The 26,574-nt window shown below is 40.7% G+C and overlaps 1 protein-coding gene across 4 annotated transcripts in view; it reads right to left on the reverse strand.

Moving 5' to 3' along the window:
* Positions 1 to 26,574, reverse strand: part of SMURF1 (SMAD specific E3 ubiquitin protein ligase 1) — a 45,618-nt gene that overhangs the window by 13,279 nt on the left and 5,765 nt on the right. For 2 of the 4 annotated variants that reach the window (XM_042037032.1, XM_042037031.1), the window contains exons 2-9: positions 5,981 to 6,019; positions 5,449 to 5,557; positions 4,504 to 4,637; positions 4,322 to 4,387; positions 3,418 to 3,493; positions 2,857 to 3,095; positions 2,008 to 2,092; positions 6 to 152 (exon numbers count right to left, since the gene is read on the reverse strand). In XM_042037032.1, the coding sequence (XP_041892966.1) occupies positions 6 to 152; positions 2,008 to 2,092; positions 2,857 to 3,095; positions 3,418 to 3,493; positions 4,322 to 4,387; positions 4,504 to 4,637; positions 5,449 to 5,557; positions 5,981 to 6,019 (895 nt within the window). Of the gene's footprint in view, positions 1 to 5; positions 153 to 2,007; positions 2,093 to 2,856; positions 3,111 to 3,417; positions 3,494 to 4,321; positions 4,388 to 4,503; positions 4,638 to 5,448; positions 5,558 to 5,980; positions 6,020 to 26,574 lie in introns of all 4 variants that reach the window. The other 2 variants (XM_042037030.1, XM_042037029.1) reach the window with 1 other exon arrangement.

The following is a 26,574-nucleotide window of genomic DNA, read 5'->3' on the forward strand; positions in this document are numbered from 1 at the left end:
CTTACTTCATGATGTGATGTAGTCGTGGATCTGTGAATTGTGTGGTTCTATTGTTATGATCTACAAAATATATTCTTCCTGAAACTGTACTTCTGACTTCCCAGCCTGGAGGCAAAGGTCCCAGTTCATCACAATTCACACTGTTAAGGTCTCTGAAGTGAAAAACAAACAAGATGTTAATGCACATCACATCTGAAGCTAAGCAGCCAAACACTAATACACTTAAAAAAATTAAAATCACCTCTTTATTTAGGTTAAGGTTAGAATCCTGACTATTTGACTGAAAAAGCATTGAGATAAGGCTTTAGCAACACATTCACTCACCCCTTTCATCCTGGATAAATTTCAGGTATCACTCTAAGTGCTGCTAAAGGCAGTCACTAACTTCCAGGCAGTGTTTGAATTCAATACATAGAATGCATTTACACCTAAAAAGATTGAAAATACCTAAGGCTCCAGCCACCTAACAGAGGAAAACACTAAGAGTGGCAAGAAAAGGAAGAAAGGAAGGAAACCTGAAGGTTATTTTTTAGGCAGAAAACCCATTGTTAATTAAAGCATTCTTTAGACATTTGGCATGGATTCAGAGTTGAAGGCACCACTCTATGCAATTCCTCACCTAAATCTAACCATGCAACATTTGTATAAATGAGTTAACTGAGAGGCTTTAGAAAGGTAGAAATGCTTTGAACACCGAAGATGCCTCAGTGTCACAGTGAGCATAAGCCAAGGGGACACACAGGCAGACAGACAAGCCCTTGCTAGGCTCCTTAAAGGAGATTATGGTTGGGACCATTTGCTGTGATCAGCTGTGCATCTGAAAGTCCTGCAGAGATCTGATTACAGCAGGTTCTAACCTACATCTTTGCCTCATGGCAAGGTTAGGCTTTTGCACCACAAGCTGGTAGCATGAAAGTCACCTTTAACTAAAATACGTGTGACCTGTGACTCACAAGACACTGCTGTGTCCACTTCCATTGCTGCTCCTGAAACCCTGGTTCAAGGATTTGGGAAGAGAAGCAGCAGCACCTTTCATTAGGGTGACCAGCATCACTTGAAGAAGACACAAGGTTTTGGGCATGCAAGCCTGACATGACTGACACAAATGAACAACCACTGTCATTTCTTCTTCCAACAATACCAGCTAATCTAACATCAGCTATTTTCTCTCTCTCTCAGCTTTATTTTTCATTTCCTTCCATACACTGAGCTTTTATCACCACTTTTGGCTGCACTACTTTATATCATTTTTCTAATATCCTGTATCACATCCCTCTATTATCCAGGCAGTGCAGCAGCTGAGAGTTACGAACTTCACTCTTGAATCTGGTGTGCAGGTGGCCCATGAAACAGCCCAGATTCAGAGCTGCTCAGGAAGAGCACCAGACCTTACTCACAAAGACCTGGATTAACTGCAGGTTAAGGTCTAAAGAGGCTTTACTAAATTAATCATGTGAAGGATTCAAATTTTCTAGCTGCAAATCACTGGCCTAAAGCATAAAAAACCTCAAACCATTTCAAGTTTAAAGATAACAAGTAATCTCTTTCAGTTATACATAACTGAGCACTAAATAAACAAAAGTTACAAGTTGAATAATCAAGAAACAATTATTTTAATAAAGTAGTCAGTTTTTTCTTCAATTTGCAGTCCAAATTGTTTTCATACAAAAAAAAATGTAGATAAGATTCAGAAATTTGTTGCTTCACCAAAAACAAAGTTACATCAACATTTTAGGAAGAATTTGTCAAACACGAGTTCCTGAAGGGCTACATATATTTTTGCTTTGTGTTTTACATGATTCACAAGTAAATAATTCTTTCTTTCAAAAAGAGTAACTCTTAATGTTTGGTGAAATGGTAACTAGAAACACCCCAAACTATTCCTCTGCTGGGAGCTCTCCCTTTAAATTCAGACAGGCCATTTCATAGATTTTTGCTCTTATAAATCCAGCATCCTGCCACACATATACACATCAAACCCCCCGACTTTTAACTATAAATACATACCTTGGTATCCTTGGGTCGTGCCACGTGCTCACTCCAGTCTGTGTGTGCAAAAAATAAACCTGACCCTGTACCGTTGTTCTTTGCTCTATAAAAAAGGAAGGAAAATTATTTTAAATTACAAATCTTAAAAAAAATTCCAAATAAACAGTTTAAAGACATCAGAATATTTTCCTCCTAGGAGAAAGCACTGGAGCCATCACACTGATCTCTTGCAGCATGGCTTGTTTTGTCCTTGACAAATTTACTCTGACTACACATTTCAACATTCTTTTGAAACTCACAGATCCATGCACCAGCATGTTTTAGTTCGTATTTTCATTGTTAGATTTTGAGACAATCCAAATCTCCAAACTAGATTTCTTTACTCCTAGATTTGGTGTGCTCTTTTCTGAGATTTAAATTCTCCTTAATCTCATCTTTCCTAATCTTCTGTACTATTGGTTTCTTTGTTGCTTTTATATATTTTCCTGATCTTTTCTCAAATGTGGGCTCAAACCTACACAACATGCCAAGGGGGAAGGAAAAAATAGCATTACTGCTCTAGTTTAAAGAGCTCTTTACATTCGTTCTCCCTAGATACACAGCCAAGATTAGCAGTGAATTTTCTGTAACAGCATCATACCACAACCTCATGTTTAATATACCATCAACCCCTCAGTGTATCCTGGCGTAGCCAGCTGCTAATTAGCCAATCTCAAACTCCCATCTGCACTTAGTTCCTTTTCCAAAATGCAACATGAGATGCACGTGGATGCTGCCTGTTCCAACACGCAAAACACCTCGATGTATTAAAAAGGGAGAATTTGGAAAAATGAACCCCTTTCAGTTTTACAGCTGTGGGTCACTCACCGTAGCCTTCAGGTAGCTCAGGTGACTGGTGGCCGTGGGGCCTGTTCTGAGGTGTCTGTACGTGAGCTCTGACCTCTGGCGTGCGGAGCCGCTGGGCCTGGAGCCTCTGGTCCTGGCTGGGAGACTCCAGGAAGCGGCAGCCGCCTCCTCCCGCCGCTCCCGTTGTGTCCGTGTACGGAGCCGGCTCCTCCATGAAGCAGCTCAGCGGCCTCCCCGGCCCAGAATCTTCATAAACCGTTCTGCAAATGGGGAAACTTCAAGAGTTTCCATCACAAGAGAAGTGAATGCAGAAATGACTGTTTCTCTCTCCCCACAACTTCAAGTAATGCAACTTTTAACCCAAGAGGTGCCATTTTCTTAATGTTTTTATACCCACATTTCTCAGCACAGGTAACAAAAAAAAAAAAAATCAAGTCTTACCCAGTTTAGCCTATTTTCTTCAAGCAGTTATCCAGTTACAACCTTACTACACGTCACATCGATACTTAAGTTTCTAATTAGTTACAGTCTTGCAACATATCAACCACTGTTCTAATTAAGTAAAAAGAAAACAGCCCTTACCCTTCATTTTCCAAAAGCCCTCTGCAGTCTACTACAGAACCTCCTGTGCCTATTCTGTCCCGAGTCTGTAAACTGACTGAAAGAAGAAAACACAAACTCAGGTCAATGAAAGAAAAACTGCATTCCTAAACAGCAACAAGCAAAAAAATCCACATTTATACAGGGTAAAATATTAAGGAAAGCACTATCCTACACACAAGAACACATCAATTACCAAAATTCCTTTTATTCTCTTAAAGCATTAATAATTTTTAAAAAGCTGAAGAGAAAACAGAGGGTCATCCCCTCAAAACTTGAGTTTATTTCTGTAAATATCAAACATGTCAGGTTCTACATCTGGGTTTCATGAGGATCCAGAAAGGGAAGTTGGAAAAAAATTGCTCACCACTAGATGTCATCGTAGGGCGAGAATTTGGAGTTTGCCGAATGTATTTATGTATCACTGAAAAGCTGGGGTTGGGTGGGGGCAGCAAAACGTGCGGTAAATTTGCTGTAAAATGAGCACGGCCTCATTGAAATTTGGAAATGGCTTGCATGAGTCAAAGGTATCAAACCAGCAACTTGTAAAATGCCTTTTAACTCCTCCAGATCCTTTTCTAACACCTAAGGTTCTCTCTGCCTGTCACCTTGGTCAAATGCATCATTTCACAGTGACATTCACCCTTCCAGAGATGCAGTAGAAGCCTTGCCAGATGCATTCCCTGTTTTTAATGCTGTTTCCCGTCATCAACTGAGAGGAAACAAACTCCTGCATAGGAGTGCAATGAAAATTTTCAGGTTATGTAATTTAATCCCATTAAAATCAAAAGAAACAACACAGAACAGGCACAGAAGCAGCAACTAGAGGAGTTTTTCCCTATGGATATTTACCAAGCAGATGGAATTTAGCTGGGATCATTCTTACCCACTATTTGGCCTCGGACAGCATCGGTGTCTGTGGGGTTGAGTTTGCATAGATCCAAACGCTGGTCTGCAAAGGAGAATTGCAAAAATCAACCCTGGGAAGGGCTGGCTGGGAACACTATTCACTACTCAGGTACAGGGCATGGAGGGTTCCTGGTCACACCAGGGTGGAATTGCTCTTACATCCAGTATCTTTTAGCCTGCTGATGGCATTGGAGAGGAGTCGGACACACCCCAGGAAGCCAGCTCCCTGTTTCTTATGGATTTTTTTATGGTTCCATACACTGATGGTTATGGAATCTGTTTTCCCAACGTATCTAGAAAAATACATATTAAAAGACTAATTTTAGAAATAACAACCTCTTTTTACTTCACAGAACTGACGCTGTAATTGGTACAAATTCTGACACATTTTAGTACATCGGTCATGCCTCTTTATTATAAATACACAAGTGCTTATGCCCAAAATGCTGTTATTAATGAATTACTGCACAGTGATTTCACACAGCATGGGAAATTGATATTGCTGCAGTATGAATTTAACTACAGCCAGCCTCATTAAAAGCTAAGTAACAAGTCGATTAACGTACAAAACTTTAGAATTTATGGTTCTAATAATTTGAAGAAAATAAATCATTCCAACAAGGACAATTTTCTGTAAAACCTGGATGGCACTGCTCCAGGAGAGCTCACTAAGCCCTTGTGCTGTGTACCTGCCACACAAATATCTACAGATTCAAACATCTAAAAGCAAAGTACCACTCTTTATTATTTCTTCTTGAAAAAAAATCAGTCTTCTGAGAAGGCAGGGTTAGATGGGATATTGGGAAGAAATTCTTCCCTGTGAGGGTGGGGCGGCCCTGGCACAGGTTGCCCAGAGAAGCTGTGGCTGTCCCATCCCTGGAAGTGCCCAAGGCCACGCTGGGAGCAACCTGATCTAGTGGAAGGTGTCCCTGGCAGGGAGTGGAACTGGATGATCTTTAAGGTTCCTTTCAACCAAACTGTCCTGAGATTCTAGGAAATGTGACTTGATAACACAAAATGAAGTTGCAGTGCCAACCCTGCACTATTTATTCACTAGATAAATCTCTAGAATACTGTTTACTTATGACCTTACAACCAACTCACAGATCGTAATGCTGGTTCCATTTGGGGTCCAACGTGTTCTTCACAGTGTCAGTGGAATGGCACTGACCTGACCCATCCACAACTATTTTAGCAAACGGGTCAGGAAGTCCTGTGGAAAGAAAAAGGTGCTGTTGAACACAGTCCTTTGTTTTGCTACTTCCAAGACAATGCCATAGAAGCTCCCCCTCAAGAAAGGACAGCTGCCTTTATCCTAAAAGTATTTTAGTAAATCCTGTCTTTCAGGTGGATGCTCTTGGTACCCCCCAGCACAGAGCTGTGAACAGCAGCCTGCCTGTGGTTCCATCAGCCAGATTTTCAGCTGGAAATTTGTGAGCCCTCAGTGTTTCCAACCCTGAAGTCCACACAATCTACAGCTCAGAGTAATGTGTATTCCTGTAGTAATGCAGTGCTGCTCCGAGAAGGGAACCACAGAGCAAATGACACACACAGATGAGCCTCCACAGTAAAGCACCATCTCCAAATAAATCTGATTAATCCAGAGCAGAAAGTTACACAATTAGGACATACTTACTGAAGAAATCTTTCTTTGCGAGATTCTTGGCACATAATACTGCAAAACAAAAAAGTAGATAAAGAAATCTTAAAACAGTAAAAAAAAAAGCTTTTTGGTAATCATATCAGCTAAAATAATACCTGATCATGATTCATAAAAAAACCACCTAAATACTAAATGCGAGCATTGTTTTCTTTATATGGGATTGGAATATTTACATATAAATTTGGCTTTATATTTGCTGCTTTAATTCTATTGTTAGAACACACAGAAGATTTAATGAACATCCCTTAGCATTAAAACCTCCTAATTTTCTTTACTTCATGTTTACACAAATGCTAAACCAGATTTTTGTTGTTGTTTCAGAATCCATCCATTTTAGAACAAGGCTAAACATTTTCTGAAGAAAGAACAGTTCTGGGATTCCTGGAAGAGACCTCTTCATTAAGTCCCATCAAATGCAGTGCAACCTCCTGCTCCTTGCACACAAAGTAGGGGATACATGGTGAAACAAAGCATGGGAGGAATTCTGCAACAGCAGAAGCAATCTGTAAATACACAAAGGTTTGGGGATAAGTATGACAGGGCCTCACTCAGGAGAAAAAAAAATATGCTTGAAAAAAAACCTGCATCAAGATGTTTTCCTTTGAAATGGCCACAAATGAGACATCATTTCCCTCTCTCCAATTCTATTCACCAGCACAGCAGTTTAAGAAAAAATTAGATCAGGAAACTCGCATCAATCTCCATTTCTAACAGGTCTATTACCAGCTACAAGTCTAATTTTGCTTTTCCATAAGGACTGCTCAGTAGGATCTCAGCAATCCAAGTTGTTTAGTATCCATTAAACTCTTCTAACAGGCCAGGAAAAACAACTCCAGAGCCAAAGAGGAAAATATTAGAGCTCTAACTTATCTCAAACTAAGATCCAAGAGAGGAAGGTAACGATGAAAGACCTAATTACTTTTGAGGGAGTCTCTTTCCCCAGTGGGAAAAAAAGAGATCTTTCAGCAGGAGAATGCAGGCTCAGAAGATAATCAATGGCCTATTCCCCAGGTATGGACCATTTCCCCTTCTCATCTCCATCTCCCCTCCTTCCTGACTTAACTTCAGTCTCACTGTAATTCTATACTGGGGAAAGGGAAGGTGCAAAGGAACAAATACTTTATTTATTTATTTTTATATACTTCTACTAGAATTCCACCTCTCAGTTCCAGAGAAACATTCCCTACCTAACACAAGCTGCAGAGTAAAAACTGTTTCACCTCCCGTGTCAAGCAAACAGACCAAAGAAATCCACTATTTAACCCAGAATCTTATGGAAAAAAATACACAAATCCTCCGTCTTAGTAATAATTAAAGCAGCCGCACCAGGAAAGTATTTTTAGAACGGATTAAAAATTACTTATTTCTTACACTGGCAAACTGTATAATCAGAGAAAGCTTCTCTCGTATTTTTTTTTTTAAGCAGCTGACCAAAAAGAGAAGTGTGCAGGACTATGGCAATTCAATTTGAAACAACACAGGATTAGAGAATCACCATCCGCTGCTCTATGGAAGCACGAAAGAGCAACCTTTAATTTCCTCTTCCTGTTGTGAGTGTTTCAGAGGAAAAATGACCCAAAAAAGAGAGACTAAGTACAAATAAAATCAGAACCTGAGCATGCTAGTACCAGCCAAAAGGAATTCTGAAGTTCCTGTGAGATTTCAAAAATAAAAGAACTCTACTTTGCCATCCCCAATTTTAAGAATAATTTATTGAGCTGGAGAAGGATGACATCTGTAACTTTCTGCATATGGTCTGTACATGTAATTATTACCTTTATTCTGTATTTCAGATGTGCTTTCAAAATAGCAGCATACATTTCTAAAGTTATTATTGAAGAATTATATTTTTCATTTAACTCTTTTCCCTCTGCCCCAGCCTTTGTGTCTACAGTAGATGAGCACAGCTGCCAATTTTCCACTCACAGCCTGTGAAACCCTCAATTTTAGGTTGCAAAAATTATTACTCTTTCTTGTAAGAAAAATATTGGCACAAAAGCTAATAGCTGAAATAAACCTTTATGGAGCAATCTCCAAAATGAGGCTGCCCGAGATGGACCATTGGCTCTATTCCACTATTTGCATGTTAAATCCACTAGAGCAAAAAATATTTGCAAGAGCTGTATCACTTAAAAGCCACAGATTTCTAAATTCCAGTAAAAAAACAGGTGGCAAAGGTCAGCAATGGGAGACTTGGATGTGAAACCACGCCAGCAGCAGAGGAGACAGCCCCTCCCTGCTGTGCAAAGCTGGGAATGTGCCACATTTCCTTCTTAAACACATTGTCTCCAACAGGAGAGGACCTGATGGCTGCTACTATCAACCCAAAATTAATGGCCTTGGGTAGGTTTAGCTACAAAGGCTTTAAAAAGTTACTCATTTTATCCCTGGTTCAGAGGGGGTTTAGGAGAACGAGACAGACCCTAAACTGCAAACCTGGCACTGAGGTGCTCTTTGCCCAGGACTTGCCCAAACCCCCTCTTTGCCCATTTTCGCAAGTGCTTTTTCCTTTGGTTTTTCTTTCTTTTAAACAAGGAAGGCTCTGGGCTTGTCAGCAGGGGTGATCTCTGTGCATTTGTTGCAACATTACAAAAGGTACTAATTCTCCTGACTTGGGTATTTACATTCTGCCTCCTCAAAGTCAACCAACTTGTTTCAGCCTGACACAGGATTTGTTTATGCTCCCCTCCTGATTGTTGCACAGCTCTGAAAAACTTCTTTTTTTAATACAAGAGATCCCAAACAACACTGAAACAATGTCTTTACATCTAGATTATAATATTTATAAAGGGATGGGAATGTTTTTTTAAGTACCTGACATTACTGAGATAATTTCAAAGGCCAAATTAGCCAGCTGGGTCAAGTGCTAGTGTGAAAGCATATTTGGCAGGAGGTGAAGAAAGGATGAGCTTTAGACAAAGTCAGTATTCACCCTGGGGATGTAACTTGAGTGAGCTGAGAGGTTTCTCTGCCAGGCCCTGGTTGTCCACCCCGCTTCCAAACAGAAATGAAACATCTGTTGTGGTTCAGGAGGTGCCGCAGGAGCAGGACGGGTGTAGTGAGGAGAGCACGGAGTGGCACCAGTGTCTCAACAACCCAGCTGAGAATTGCATCAGAAAGCTGCTAATTCACCCCGAGACACCATCCTGCAGCAAGGGCAGCACTTGCAGGGAGGCACAGAAAAACAGTCTGGGAGAGGAACGATTTCAAACATTCCCAAGTAAACAGAGCCTGACTCTGCATCAGCACCAGATTTATTCCCATACACCACAGAATGTCTCCATTTGGAAGGGACCCATAAGGATCACAGAGTCCAACTCCCAACATACCCCATCCCATAGCACACTGCTAAGATGCTACAAGTGTTTCCAGCTGCACAGTGTACAAACGACACAGTTTCCTGCAGGGAAAAAGTAAAGTAAATAAGGCAAGTGATGAAAATATTCCATAGGCCCAGCCTGTACCAATGCAAAACAGCAGGCAAATGTGCACCTGGGACAGCAGTCATTCACACTTTGCAAGTTAAAGGTAGGAGCCTCCATGCTCAAATTAAGGACCTTTACATGTGGATATGATCTGAGCTAACCACGGCCTTCAATTTAGCATCCAAGTTAATTTTGGAGACAAGACAAACCAGCAATGTGTCCACATCTTCCTTAGGAAAGGCGGGTGGGGAGGAGGACACAGTGAACCGTGCTGGCAAATATACCTTTCAGCCATCTCTGGCCGTCCCTTGGATATGCCAGGTTAATTATTTATGCTTGCACAAACAGGCAGCCAGATTCCAGGATACATTTGTTTTACTTTGTGACAGAAGATAAACACAGGCCAGCAGGCTGATGGCGTAGAAAGGACTTCACTTAATATTTCCTTCTGTGTAGACCATCTTTAATTGTAAGAGAGATGCAGCACAATCATTACAAGCACCACAGGCTGGTTGGTTTGTTCTAAGATAGAAGCAGAGAAGAACAATGAGGCTTTGGAAGAGAAAGTAATAAAGATCTTGACATAAAATGAAAGTAAAGTTACTGCACACAATTGGAAAATGAAAAAGGCTGCAAAGCAGGTCAAATTTGAGGCATCCAAGTAATGGAAATACCTCTGCTAATGCTTCAAAGTCTGCACAGGTTTTGACTTGTGAACCTGGTAGGCTGTGTTGGAGGTGCCCCTGCAGGACAGTCCCCTGTGTGTGCCAGCTCACAGGGTGGTTTCCGTAGCAGAAATCCCACCATTCTGAGTAACAGTTTTGGGAAGGCTACATGGCAAAAATAATACGCATTAAGTGGAAAAAAACCTCCCCCAAAATAGGAGAAAAAAAGCAAACATCAGCTATTCACCACATGCTGCTCCAACACCCCAAAGCTCACGGCCCACAATTAAAATCTTTAGTGAATCTGTTACGTGAAATCATGTCTCGTCCAAACAGTTCCATGGATTTTGTGGAAAATACTCTGAATACCACAAGCCACCCCTTCTGAAACGCCCTGAGGAATGACTCTGCTTACAGTTGTGTTCTCTGCACATAACCTGAAATGAGACTTTACTGCAGATAAGGTCTGGTTTTATTTCTACTACCAGACAACCCGCTAAGGTTTTACATGTCTGGCTTTTTTAAGAGTGACAATCATTTATATGTGGTGGGGTACAAAAAAATGGGTTTATGGGAAAGGAAAGATGGCTGAAGTGTGTAAAAATGCAGCTTCTCTACAGCTAGCCACATCACTGAACTGAAATACACCACTTTATTCACAAAGTGCACTTTAAATTGTCACCACAAAGGCCAAGGTTTCTATTCTAGTAATTTTTTTGTTTGCTTTAGGAATACTTTTGGTCTTTCTCTTCATCTGCTTGAGACTGAAATGCATAAATCCAGACTGCTTTAACTTCTCTGTAACCGAACCCAAACTGCTGCAGCGCCTGCGAGCACAAAGAGATAAACAAACCCACAGCCTTCCCTTACATTTGCCAAATAAGCCAATTAGCTGTATGGAACTAATTTCATCCTGACGTGCACCCTGAGTGGCCTTCACTAACGATCTCAGCATTGTGGTGCCAATGAGATTTGCAATCTGAGACACAAATCAACCAAAAACCCCCGAGACCCCTCCGACTTCAGGCCCTGCATTCATGCCCTGACACTGGAAGGCTCTGCCTGAACTCATGCTAAACCAGACCTTGACTACCAGATTAAAGCAAGGCTTCATTATAAAACCCTCAGTTCTCAAAGAGTCGCTAGAGTTGATACACGAAGCCTTTTTGTGGCCCTTTTGTGTAGGCTGCAGTAAAAATCAAAGCCTCTTTTCAAGGCATGATCTCCTCGTGGGTTGGAACTTGGCTTTGTGTAGCCAGTTGCAAACACTAGACAACTTTGAAGAGATCTTCAAAAAACCACACACCCAGAAAAAGCCATTTTTATTAGTCCATTAACATGTCATTAAAGTATCTACTTAGCCAGGAATCAAAATTCCATCCTACCTAAGCAGAAACCAGTCACGAATGAGAGGCAGTTCTCCTACTGCAAACAAAACTGAGTTGACAAAACACAAGAGTTTCATCTCCATTCCTAAGAATTACTCAAACTGAAAAATTCTCCAACAATAAGTCTTCACATACAACCAGCAAGAGCTGACTTAGCCCTCAATAATATAAATCTTTGAAAAACGCAGCACAGGGCTATTGGAAGAACAAGACTCATTAAATACCCTGTTAACTGAGACTGTGCAATACAAGACCAGTAAAGCAAGTTTAAAAATTAACTGACTGAGATGTAAAACTTAGAGAAACACTGAAGAGTTATGGAATCAGCTGAAGAACTTTGCAGGGATAAAAAAGGGAGATCAATAGGAAGCTGAATTAATGCTGACATACAGAATATGAGAAAGGCACACAAATCAGAGGTGGGAATAAGCTTATCAATTATTCCTCATACCAACTTTTCTCTCTCTTATTCCCCCTCTGCTCACCCCTAACAAATAGCCGACATAAAGGTTACCTCTCAGATTACATCTTTCATTAAATCCCAGCTATTGCCTCAGTTTTCTTACGACTTTGTGATGTCTCCCTCTAATCCAGGCCAAGACCCTTGTCATACTCTCCACACAGTTCCCTACTTCCTAGATAGACATAAACCCCAAGTATCCCCAATTGCTTGAGTCTTACAGACACACCCTCAGCTCTGAAAGCAGAAGCTGGCCATGGCGTTTATCTGTCCTATGTGCCACTCAAATTGTACTTCCATGGTTGCTTTTTTTTTTAAAGTTTACTTTTTAGGACAAACCTTTCATAGACTGCTGCATTACCACTTTCAGCTAATTGTTCTTCTTGGCCCTGCAGTGGTTGCTCAGCTGTAGGAAATACAGCCAGACATGCTGGGGCAAAAGCGAGACCCTCACTGGTGACACCTCCTCTGTCACTAAGATGCCCCTGAAGTTCTGTCTTCCCTCACATCCCTTCCAATTTCTCTTTGCTGACTGTCTCCAAACATGTCCAAAGCACAACCATTTTGTGTGAGAACTGGAATTTAAGAGCTAAGTCAGTTATTACTATCACCATTTTACGGCCATTCCCAAAAACACCCCATCAATTACACAGTTTTACCAGGAAATACATTAACAGAACATAAGGTCATTTATACCCACTGTATGGTTTCTAAAACTCAGTCCTCCTACCCCACCAATACATCTGCCAGGACCACAGCCAAGCAGGATAATAATTTTGTAAGGGGAGATTTCCCAAATTCAGTCAAGTTTTTGCTTTTTTAAAGTGTTCACAAATGGTCTCCTGATTCCCTGAAAACAAAGAATACACTCAGGCTTCAGCTACAGCATCAGCTTCTGTATGCACTAGCAAGATACAGGAATATCTGTAAAAACCTCAGAATTGCTGTTAAAAACACACAGAATAATATGCTGTTCTCAGGGCAAATACAACCTCTTAGGTGAGAGCTGAAGAAACAATTTCAATGAAAAAATTCCTGCTGGAAATACAAAATGGACTTTTCATTTACTCTACACTTCACTGTGCAAGTTGTAGTTGCTGGGATCAACACAGCTTTGGAATTCTTCCCTTATTCAATCTTTTGCATCTCTAACCACGTGCATTTGCATTGAATAATTCATATTTCCAAGCAAGTGGTGTCTATCCAGACAGACTTATCTGCATGCCTTGCACATTCTTGTGTTCACACTTTGGATCAGACACAACGTGAGCTGTGCGACATCATCACCAAAATAAAAGTTTAAAACACACCAGGAAACTATGTGGCTCAATTTTCCTAAATTGCATTAAAACTAAGGAATAAATCCATGCTGAAATCTTAATACTTCACTTTTATAGTTACCCAAGCACTGCAGAAGCATCTGGAAAAAAATTCCTAAAGCATGAAAAACACGTTCCTCCACCCACATGCACTCATAACTCGGATTCCAAACTGAATTTTACTAAGATCACAACAAATATTTTGTACTTTTAACACCATGGAGGTTTCAAAGCATCTTTTTCAAATCCCTACAAATGTCAGCACCTAACAGGACCATGTTCTCATCCCAACATTGCTCACAACAGGTCCCAGGCGGAACTGAGGGTTGAGCTCAAGCCCAGTCCTAATCCCAGAGTCCCAGTAACAAAACGTCCTTTCTAGAAATCCTGTCCAAATGTTCAGAGGTATGAATTTGCTTCTCTGGAAAATGTGAGGTGAACAACAGCAAATTAAAAATCAAATACAGAAAATAAACCCTGAACATTCCAGATATTGCTGAGGCATAAATTAGGTATGAAATAGTTGACGCTCCTGTAGCGGAGAACAGTGCCTGTGCTCAGTCAGCATTTCAGGGAGGCGTGTTTCATTTAAGGTGTCTCTGATCTCCACTTTCGTAAGTTCAAGTTATAAAGCCTTGAATGCCTTATTTTCATTACCAAAAAGAAGCCTAGAAGGACTCTCGTGCAGCTGATCATTTGCTTACTAATTCAGTACATAAAAGGCTTTTCCAATAAATATTATGTTGAATATAAAACACAGAAATTTAGATTCTCCTTCTTTCCAGGTATTCTCTACGGGGCTACCCAGACCACTACTACAATGTATGTTTTATAAGCAGTTTGTGAGATTCAAGTTACAAGTATGTTTCTCCACTAACAGCAGCTTTCTTCCCCCACAAAACACTGTCCAATTAATGGACTTCGAGCTTTTACAAGCCATTCATTTCCTAATTCCGTGAGGAAAACCTGCACAACTGCTCTCTGCTGGTTTATAACGGGGGAGAAAGTGCAGAACAAGAGACCAAAACCAGAATCAACACATTTGCGGGTGCTTAACTGAGCACTACAATTCGTAGAATACACAAGCACTCACACCAATTAAACCAGACCCAGCCTTGGGGTCCTGTCCACGGAGCAAAACAGTTTTGAAATGTCAGGAACACAACACACAACTTTGTACTTTCTAACCCAGTACTATCTCCCGCTCAATATATAAATATTGCCGTGCCTCAGAATATCTGCTTGTTATGCAGAAAGCAGAAAGGAGTCCGACCTGCTGCTACAGAACATGTAAAACCTGTGAAAGAAGAAACCTTGGTACAGAAAATCTTGGCAAAGTCTGAGTAGATACAGCCAAGCAACAGTTCAATAGAAACACTGAATTTTTGTCAAACAGTAAAAGGTCTACAACTTCCAAGCCAAAACGAAGCAGATTTCTCAGTTTAAGACATAAAACATATGTTTTGTATCTCCAAAGAGTGGCTGATATTTACATTCCTTCACATACAGGTAGTGTCAGTATTTCAACAAAGCAATTTGAATGTAAAGCACTATTGTAAAGAAGGAAAAAAATGTAATTTAACACATTCTCAATCTCAATTTAAAACTGAGACTTGTTTTTCCAGACAAAACCAGTATTTGACTTCTTTGATATCTTACTGCAATTAAATAAGGTATAAAATCAACTTTACAGGAACAAAGTTTCCAATGGGGGTATTTTAATAAACAGTACAAAATTAATGTCTGGTTTTCATCAAGTGCTAAGTAGATTGCTCAAAAGCAAGAACATTGTTATTTAAAAAATGAATGGCGTTAAGTTATGTGTAAGTTGTAAACTATTACTTCATCCCATGGGGGCTTAAATGTATCAGCAGAAGACTTGTAGTTAAACAATCCACACAACGTTGCCTTGGTGCTCAATATACAGCTTTGGCTCTGGACTGCTCAACTCAGTGTTAAACTGAAGCTTCCCTGTGAACCAAGAGCAGGAAGCTGGCAAGAGAATCACTTCAGTGACCCAGGAAGCTGCTGATGTTGAGATTAACTTCCAGCAAAATGAAGGGGGGAAAAACCCCCTGTTTTAAAAACACCGAAAATACAAACCAACAAATTTTGCCAGAGAAATTTTTACAAGTTGTAAATAAAAGTATAAAAACACTGATGACCACTGTGGTCACAATATTCAAGAATCCACGTTTCTTCATTCATATTGAAACACTGAATGAAGAATTTTCAATTCAGAAATTCCACAGGAAAATTTAGCCTACAGGCTACTATGTACATCGAAAGAAGAAACCTCGGAACAGTGCACCGGGCCTAACTTGTTTCAGAATAACCCAGACTCATTTTGCATTTCTTTAATAACTGGAAATCTTGTAACAAGCAGTTGCTCAAAATCTATTGCAAAGAATAACACTTACCAAGCACCTCTTCTGGCACTTCTAACTTCAGTAACAGCTACCAGAACAAATTCCAGCAGGTACTGGATGACTTTTCAAGAGGGACAGTCAACACCCCAAATTTTTTTGTAAATAAATGAAAAGCATTCCTTCTTTCAAGTAAGGCATCAGCACCGTATCACTGCTTTACCACCACATACCTCAGGTTAACAAATGCCTCAGAAACTTTCCCTGATTTCCAGCACATCTCGCTGTTTTCCATGCTTGGATTTTAACTGAGGTATGCCGAGTACTTTTTGGCGTGTTTGGATAGAAACATAAAAAGCCTCAACTCTTGTCATGAAAAGCTTTTCAAAGGCATGGGCCTTGCTGCCAAAGAAACTTTTTCATGCTCTTACAGCTTTTTCCTTCCTTACTCTCAGATCTGCTGTTTGCTTTGTGGTGAGGATGGTAACAAACACGAGATGGAGCAGCTCTTTCTGAACTGACCCAGAGCGAGCTCTAACTTAGAAACCAAGGCAGTGAAAGTCCATATTCAGTGAAGAGGTAAGGGAGTAAAAAGGCCCAGAGCCATGAGTTCATTTTGTTCTAGGCTACTTAGAGAGTGGCCAGCCAAAAACGGAACCAGCTGGAATTCATTCTGAAGTACTTCTTTCTTCCCAGAGCTCCCTGGGCTGTCGTTATCAACCTGAGGATAACAAACATATGGATCATCAAGATGGAGTTGGTGCTGGAAAGAAGTGGCAGAGCCTAATGGCCCATAATAAATGAAGTCTTGATCCTAACTTGGATCTTAGTGCTGAGGTATGAATGCTTTTAATGTCTTAGGGGGAAAACTGCCCACACTAGATGGAATTAAACATTCCACTAACTTCTCTTCTTGATGGTTTCCTTGTTACCAGCTCTTGGCACACATCTATTTTCATCTTCATTACCATTCCATATTCAAATTATATCCATCAGATCCCAGATGATTCAAGAGGCATATGCAAAAAAATGGGAAAAATGACACCTTGACCATCCAGGTAAAATTTTAAAAAATAATTCAGGCTGATTAAGTGCTGAGCTACAGAATGGAACAATTACTTTAATTTTCTATACAGAAGCTAAAATAAAGGTGCAAAGTTTAAAAAACAGGAAGATAGAAGAAAAATTGTGTTTGCCCAAATTAAATTCTTGGCATCATTTCTCATTTTGAATAAGGTACATTAGCTGTTTTACAATATTGTTTTTAACTCCTGGAAATCTTTCCAACCTCCAGCTTGTTTTGTGATTATTCAGCCCGTTATAATCCCTTTCAACATCTGCCCAAGAGGCTACAAATCTCTCTCCACTTCTTTATGTCTATTTTTTCATTTGTTCACAGAACTCAGCTCAAACCCTTCTTGTTTACAAATGAAAAACCCAAGGAAGCCCCAAACACCCATGTTTGTGGAGGGCACCGATGCTAAAAGGTGAGCAGCCACCTGGACACCTGCCAGGGACTCAGCCCGTCTGGGCTTATTAGCCCGGGCCTTGTGCCAGCCCTGCTGAACCCAGGGGGAACGTGGGGAGGTGACAGCGGTGGCACTGGGGAAGGAGGGGGGCTGCAAGTGGATATACAGGAATTAGGAAGCTGTGGCAGAGGCGAAGGAGAACGGGACAGAAACGAGGCTTGTTCCAAAAAAAGACTGCAATTACAGAGGTATTAATAGCTTTGTGAAGCCAAATTTTTACCATTCATTCACCTACTTTTGTTCTTTTATTAACCCCAGGACTGAATCATTGTTTCCTTCTACAGGACATTCGTCCAGCTGTCACAGGGAAAACATCCCTATGTAACAAACTTTCCAAGGAATTAGTATGAAAGCTTTTACGTAGAGGAAGAAAATCTGATTGAATAACCAGCCCCATTTAAAAACTACAATGAGAGAATGATGTGTAAGAGACTTTTTTTGGTGCGGCCATTGTTACAGGATAAGTCTTGTCTACAAGAAGCACATAGATACACTCCCTCCAATCCACCTAATCACCTATTAGTCACACAAGTAAATCCCCAAAAGCACTTTGGCCCGGGCCATGCAAACGCTGGATGAACTGAGTTACATCAGTTCTCATCTGATTTCCTGGCAATGAGCTGCACGTGACTGCTGCTGTGCCTGAGGAAATGTGGGTCAATCCATGTGCATCCCGGTGCTGAATGTGCACGCTCTCGAGGGACATGCAGCTCTGTGACTCAGGAGCACCGGGCTGGCAGGAAGGAGATTAGTGCTTCTCCATGCTGGGGCATTCACACAGCACTGCTCATCCTCTGGAATGGGATCTCAGAGTGGTCCAGAACGCCCTCAGCAAAATACTCCATCCGAAATGTTCAAATGATGTAGAAGGCTGTCAGGCACATGGCACGGCGGCAGCCACTAAAAGGAAACGCCTTCCTTCAGAAGTAATTAATCACCCATCATGTTTGGGTACAAACAGCCAGATCTAACAGCCGTGTGTCTCTCAGCTGAGCAGCAGCGAGATGGACAGCCAAACACTGCTGCTGCTTTGGAGCTGGGGGCCTGCAGATGGAGCAGGATTCCTCCCAGGATATGCCCTAGCTGAATGTGGTTAACCAATAACCTCATGGTAGCACCCCCTTCTTCCAAACCTGATCTCCAATTAGTATCAAAGTTCAGCGGATCCCTGTTATATTCGTGTTATTGCTCTCTTACACAAGCAAAGCCACCCTCTTCACTTTAGGTATTTTAAGCAAAATGTCTCATTCTTGCATGACCTAAGGGAGGCACAAAACTGGGAGCTGAATGGCACCAAACAAGACTCCATGAAAAGAAGGCTTTTTATTCTGAATAAAGCTGTATCAGCCTATGTGTTACTCCCTTGTTCTAATCATATAGGCCAGCATCTATTTAAACTGCCAAGCTAATGACTTCAAATTTGATCAATAGTCTCTGTTTATTCAGCCAAGTGCTACTGACAGTCACCAGGGATGAACAACAAAACAAACATACTGGTCAGAGCCAATCCCTGGCTGAGCAAGAAAATCCAATCCATGATGGCAAATACTCTTCGATTGGATCAGGAGGTGGGGAGGGAGGTCTGTCACCCACGGACATGGACACAGCCCCTCTCCTCTGTGCCTACAAAACATTTATCCACATTATTCTGCTAACAGCCAGCTCGTGAGCTGAGCGAACTCAAGCAGAATTAACATCACAGATACAGGGCGGCTCCAACTCTTATCGTGTGCCATTGTAGCTATGCTAAAATATTTCCATTTGTTGTCAGATTAACCATGGCAGGACATGACAACAACAAGAGGATGTCACTAAGCCTTTGGACCATAAGCAGTGACTTCCCTCGTTGTCACCTTATCCACTACAGAAGGAAATTTCCTTTGGAGAAGCTTCAAGAAAGACTCAAATCATCTTCTTGAAACCAGGACAAAAAAGTCCTTGACTGAATCCCCAACCAAAGGATGCTAGGAATGTTTTAGTTGCAGACTGGCTGCAGAGAGCAAAATAAAAATAGAGTTTAGAATGAAAACAGATAAGTAGAGCATGCGTAGCATTCTAGCACAGATTTTTCTTTCAAAACAAATAAACATTTTCATTGCAAAATCAGTTTCTCAACAGTGGCTTAACAACAATATATGTGGACCTTCCTCCCATGGGCAATTTTTAACAACTTGCAAGCAACTCACTAAAGGAACCTCCCTTTCAAATCCCAAGTGAATCCGCAGTCACAAAGACTGGGATCTGGGTGAAAATGTTTTAGTGCGTTATTCCGACCAGGATGTTTGGTCACAATTTTCTCAACATTATACATTCATCACTTTGCCTGTCAACAGCACCTGTTTGCTATTTTCCTTGTACAACATGTCAGGGTCCATTACATCAATAAATTACAATCCCACTATTGCTCTGAGATACCTTGATCAAAGGTATTACATAAATAAACTGGAGCTTGAAGGAAAAAATACGATGCCTCTTCCTATACAACCTTAATGCATATTCAGACACAGGATTTTATGCAAGTGACACCAGTCAGTCGCAGGATCCTGCAAAAAGAAATATGAAGAAAGTTCTCTTAAACAAAAAGTTCTTTATCAAACTACTATATTAGCACATCCAAAGCCCAGAATTTAATATCTAAAAAACCCAATACATGAGGACAGCTGGTTCACTCAAAGCCTAAGACGTTTGCTTTCCACTTTAAATTGATTAAATAGATTGAATACATTACATTTCGCATGGATGGTTAACAGTGCTAATATTCCAGACAAAATGAAATGCTGTATGAGGAAAATTCTCACTAGGGCTACCTCCCCCTGGACATATTCCTTGCTCTAACAGTAATTTAGTATAACGGAGGCCTAACAATTTCACTGAACAGGATTACAAAAACAGCTCTTCACAGTTCATGGCACCGAAGCTCTCAGAAATATCTGTTTCTTCACTACCATCTCCACACAGGGAATGCACTTGAAAAACAGGCTGACACTTGCTTTGTGGGAATCATAAAATAACATAATGTTGGTTGCTTTGTTTTTATGAAGAAAGTGCTTCTTGTTTATCAAATAGTCGAGATATTAAAAGCCAGCCTTTTATTTGCATTCATATCACTGAGAGGACTCACACACCTCAGAATCAGATACTGTCCAAGCGCTGAATGACAAACTACTGATAAACCCAAAAGAGAGCAAATTTTAATAAAAAATTTTCACGAGAGAAGAACCTTTAAACACCATTTCACTCCTTACTCCAATAAGCTATGTGGCACTAATTTGAAGTGATAGTGCTGTTCTTTTAATTAAAAAATGCCAGTAGGAGGTTGATGCAGTGGCTGGTGCTAGAAGCGACGTGCTCGCAGGGCGCAGCTGAAGCTTTGTGCCAGGAATTAAGGCACAATTTCAGCTGGGTGAAAAGGCAAAACAAAACCCTTAAATCCAAACAAACATATAGGGAGTGTTATTACAGGTGCTTGATAAAGTCACCTGGATGTTTGCCTCAGAGAATGTTGTTAAATTCTGGGGAGGAAAAAAAAAAAACCCAACAAAACCCCCAAACACTCTCACTAGTTCATGAATTTTGGTTTACCTATAGGTGTGTGGGACTTAATTCATATATGTCCCTCCCCTTCCTACCTCAGAGCGCCTCTCTCACTTTCCCAGGTTTCTCCTTCCACATCTCCTGCGCACACGGCTGGGACCAGGACCACTCTGCCAGACCAAGGGAGGGTGGATTTGCTCTCTCAACCTCCTCATCTCCATGAGTCTTGAGCCCTGGTATGCTTAATGTCTCTGCCTTTATCAAATTTGACTGAAGTCAGATGAAAAGCCAAAAATTAGTTAGAGGAGAATGACAGGTGAGATCCCTTTTCAGCCTGGTAATTTTTCAGTCTGGAAAAAAAGATTAAGCTTGTCCCACAAGTTTATCCATTAGCCTGATGGTCAAATAAGGCAGCACTTTGTCCTGAAATGTGTAGACAGCTTCCACATTCCAGGTTTCACTGCTGATTTGTGAAACACCAAAAGGCTAAAAAATTAATCTAGAAGAAATCCTCACTAAAGTATTTGCTGGATCATTTCCCCCTCAGTCTTGCAACATCTTTATTCCAACAGCCCAGAGGAGGCCAGCAACCACATCCAGAGCATAAAAGAAGAGCTCTAAATCGGCATCTGGGAACATGACAATCCTTAAAACTGGTGGCTGCTCCTCCTGATACAGCCTCCCTGGGGAAGGAACATCCCAGAAACAAGCAGGACATTTTGCCTTTACTTGGCATATGGAGCAGCAAAGAGAAGTCAGTTTATCCAAAAGCTTCTGGTATATTTACTCACCACTCCTACAATGACTATTTCAATCACGTTTACACTACCAGCATCATCTCAAACATCACAGATAAATCTGTTTTCTTCGGCTGTTTCAAAGTCTGTTTTCTTTCTGCACACTTGTAGGATTTACATCCTAAGGCAATGAGAAAAAAACCTGTTACTACTTTCCAACTGGGCTTTATTTTCTTTTTGCTCCCCCCTTTCTATCAAAAATAGCTCTCATCTACGTTCTAGTTCAATTTGGAAGTAGCACATGCAGACTTGATAAGCATCCTGCAAAGGAAATGCCTTGAATTGCAGACTACTTACAACACATTTTCCCAAGCAACTTTTTATAAATCCCATTTGATGGCTGGTTTGCTAATTTCTATTGAAGCTTATCAAAACATTATTTGTAACAAGTCAAATTACTTCTGTAATTGCACAAATAAAAAAATTATAAAAGAAATGACTGTGACTGGCAGTCCAAGCCAAGCTGCTGGGTTATAGTGAAGTGTTATTTTATCCTGTTACCAGACAGACCTGGAACTCCAAGGAGGTATTTAATTTGAAACTAGAGAACACAAACCAGAAAAGCACCTATTTACATGTTTCTTCTGTTTGCCAAAGTCTCCCTCTAGATCTCCTTCTAGGACTGGTGACAGCACAATTATTGGAGCTGATTCCATTACTCTCAGCAGATCCAGGGGTTACAGGCCAGTATCGGGCTGCCTGGCTGTCTCAGATACAGCTCGATAAATGAGCACAGACACATTAATTAATACGTCTTGAAAGAAGCCTATTAACATTAAATTCCCTAAAATTCTTGGAAAGAAGGAATAAAAGATGTAGGTGTTCCCATTATGGCACATTAGCTGTACACATAGCATACTATTTTTAGTTAATTATTGCCCAATATGCAGAAGTCACTCTTACAAAGAGCCAGACACTTATTCCTACAGCCTGGGCTTTTCCAGAGGCAAATTTAATGTTGAATTATTGAATGAATGACGAGATCTCTGGGAAAAGATGCAGAGGCAGAGATTTAAATCCAAGTGTGGTTACATCACAGAACTTGGTTATATCACACAATTACCAAGTTGTATAAAGTCATTAAAGCCTGAGTTCAGCACTGAAGCCCTTCTCTGACTCCAGAACATTCAGAGGCTGATGGACCATGCTGAGCTTCACAGCTGAACCGCTCTCTGGCACTTACTGGCTTCCCTAACTTCACTTCTGCCTTTTAACCTCATCTCACCTTATTTCGCCACTCATCTGTGCAACGGGGTCCTCAGCAGAAGTATTTTCACGCTGGTTTAAAACAATTTCAGGGGTGGGTTAAACGCATCAGCCGATCACAGCATAAAAACGCTTTACGAAAGGGATAGCTGGGAGATGAAAAATTAGATACACAGCAATTCCCTGCCAATTCCAAAAGCCACAACATTTCAGGCATTATTTTATTTTTCACCAAGCCATTTCTGCTCTTTCTGATCTGCTCAGTAGGGTATTTACAGACACATGAGATATGAACATGCCCACTGCAGTACTTAATGTGGCCATTACCTGTCTGCAGATGTTTTTAAGAAAGAGCTACAAGAGACACTGCTCGGAATTCCCTGGAATATAAAGCACTGAAGTAAGTATCACTTCAAGAGCCCAGAAAATGTACCCAATTTCTCTTTCAAAGGCTGACATCAGACCTTTAGCTTACGCTCACCCACTCAACTGCAAACCCAAAGTTTACCAAATGTAACAGATTCTCTTGCTGTTAACATTAAAGAAGCCTTTCAACAACGAGGTATCTGCTAATTAGACTTACACCTGTAAAATATGACATTTTAAATCTGAGTTAAAGTGAAGTCCCCACATGCTTATAAAAATGTCTGCACATGGGAAAGGAACCAAAACACATCAGCTGCAAGGATGAAGAACAAGGATTCCCTGGAAAGTGCATCAATCACTGCAAGTCTGAATCAAATTGAAATTCCTCATTTTTCTAAATTCTGCACTTGTGCAGTCAAAAAATTATGTTAAAGCAAAAATACAATCCATACATTCAGTTCATTTTCAGTCTGGAGTTTTTGGGGTTTTTTTCCCTTTTGCTCTTCAGGAAAACAGAACACATGTATTTTTAAAGATGTTTCCTTTCCAATAAACTTTTCAGGTCATACACCCCATGTACTAAAGAATGTGAAAACACTGACCACTGGGATTGAATGTTCTGCTGTAATGTCCGGTTGGCTTTGGGGGTGCAACACAGACCAAATCTGGCAAGTGATGAAGAAAAGTCAGGGCCGTTAAAAAAGAAAGTCTGGACTGATGTGAGGAGTTGCCAAAATAAATAAATTATTTTCCAGTATAAATAAGAAAGGCAACTATCTTCAGAGTTTTAACCTCTATTTTCAGGAGAAAAATACAAAGGAGAGCTTTTAATATTGTCCTGGAAACATCAGGGAGATAACTTAGAAGCCTAGAATTTAACATATGCAAATTAAATTTGCTATTTTGTGACATAAACAAGATATGGAAACTTTTAACTGATAAATACATAACCATAGTATTTTAGCCTAATTATTAGAGGAAATGGGCAGATATTTAAGGAAAATAAAACTGTGAACATATTAAAAGGTCAAAGAAAATGCTATTTTTCCTAATTCACTCATCCAAAAATACCATTTTACTCCAAATAATGAAAACTTTCTAGAAAGGTCTCATCAGCTTGAGGAAAAAAGACTGAATCCTATCAAAAAATACTTGTTTTTCTGCTACTGGTTACCTATGAAAGCAAAAACTCCTGCAAGAGAAGGATAATACCAGGTTACCTATGAAAGAAAAAGAAATAAATTTCATTTTCTTCAGCAGAGCTTCTTCATAACGGGTTGGGAAAGAAACATCCACCATTCAAAAAAACCAGCCATGGGTAAAACTGAACATTAGTGAGGACATTCAGGGACACTCAGCACTCCTGGAGTACAACAAGGCAGTGTAGTGGTCAATAATCCTTGAAGTCGATAGTGTGGTTTAACACTGCCCTTCATTCCTAAATTGCTGTACAGCCTCAGGAATCAGGACCCCAAGGGTAAAATGGGAAGCTGTTACAAACATCCAGTTCCACAGGATTTTCCATCGTTTCTTACAGTTTAGGATTATGAGCTTAACCCATTTGAACTGCTCCATCACACAACAGCCAAGGCGCAGGGCCGGTGCTCACCAGGCCGCGCTGCCGGAGCCGCTGCTGTGCCAAGGACAATTCCCTCCGGCTGTGGCGAGGTGAGCACAGCTGGAACAGCTGCCTGCAGCACTGCGAGCTCACTGCAGGATTGTGCATTATTCTTCCATTACTCCCAAACAATAATGGATTGTTTTACACACAAACAGACGAACAAACCTTCCATTTAAATACTTTCTGTTAAATTGTATTAGTATGCGGAATAGTGCCCATATCCTCCAAAAAAAAACCCAGGGAAGAGGATTTTTCCAGGGGAGGGGAAGACGAGTAAAGCAGGCTCTGCCAGCTTTATCTATCGATGCTGGGAATTGGGTAGCCTTGAGGATTTTTGCCTGCTGTGCTTAGTGTCCTTGACAACAAGCCAGTTAGAATTTTGGCCTTTAACTTGACAAAAATGACTTACTGAAGAGGAAGGCATCAAGCTATTAGAGCCCTGTGGAGAGATTCTTTCTGAAACAGCATGGATGCTTACTCTGCCAATTCAACTAGAGCATCATCAGATTTATCATCTTATACCCCCAAATATTCACCACGTAGCTGACAGTTCACAAGAGAGTATGACAAAGAAAAAGTTTCATCATTTCTGCTGTGTTCTCCTATTATATTTTATGACTTTCCCAGACATGGAAAACTGTAAACTATCCCCAGGGATCCCCTCTCACAAATTACTGAATTTCCCCTTAAACATACGTGAAACAAAGTTTAAAAACATGTAGCATCTTAACGCTAATGGACGTACTGACTCACTTAGCAAAGATACACGCAGCTCTCTTCTTTTATTACATTAATACTTATATAAATAATTTTAAATTGCAATATACACACTTGCTGTGCCATTTAAGAAATCACTAATGTCTCTTCTGATTTTCTCTCCCAAAAAATGACATGCACATACCTGAGCTTTTCAATGTTTAGCACCTTAGTCTAAATCCTAGAGGTAGACTTACACAGTGAAGCTGAATTTGCACTGAAGCACCTGAAGTGCGAGCACAGGTTTTCTTCTGCCAGCTTTCTCATGGCAGGTGACAAATTTTTGGCAATGAGGGTCAGCAGACCAGGAAGGAGATAGCATCTTGAGTTACTGCAGCAGTGTTGCAGGAACTCATTTGTAAGCACCTGGAACATCACGATGTGAGAGCAGCAGCTTCCTCACCACCAGCCATAATACAAGCGTTCCATGTCAACTACCTGCATGCTTAACTGCAGGTTTGCCAGCAGACATGGTAGAGAATGTGAAATGATCTAAAGGTGAAAACAGCTGGATGTGGATCAACCATGGTGCTGTCCTCACAAAGGTATCCTGGGATGGCAAAGCATGAAGGACCATAGTAAGACCTCAGTGAAGACATTCCCCAAAAGCTGAGCGGCTCCACAACACAACGGTTGTCAACCTCGAGACTCAAGATCGCATTGACTCCTTTCTGCCCCAACAGCTGTCGGTACAGGAAAGAAAAAACCATTTGCAGCAACAGTTTATTTCACTCTGGAAGAATAAATCAGCATCTGCTTCCATGAAAAACAAGAAAAATATCAAAACTTTCAGTGATATTCCAGACTTAAGTTCTTCTCATAGCAATACTTTGACTATATAATAACAGAAAAACGTAACAACAAAAAAGATTCCATTCCGAACTTAGGGAAAAAGATGGCAGATGGAACATCTCTTCCAGCCTTTTTTTTTTTAAATTTTTCTCTTTACTCAAGTCTTACATGAATTGCTCTGCTGGGTACAGACCTAAACTTCACACCCAGCCAACTGATTTAACCACAACTTGTTCAAACCACTCGGCTCTATCCCACTGCCTCCACCAAGACAGCCCAAACCAACACGGATGGCAGTGAGTAGCTGACTCAAGAACCATAAATAGCAGCAAGTAATCCAACC

The sequence above is a fragment of the Corvus kubaryi genome, unplaced genomic scaffold (assembly GCF_017639235.1).
Source record: "Corvus kubaryi isolate FWS band 111438036 unplaced genomic scaffold, C.kubaryi_AGA036_p1.0 37387, whole genome shotgun sequence".
NCBI lineage: Eukaryota > Metazoa > Chordata > Aves > Passeriformes > Corvidae > Corvus > Corvus kubaryi.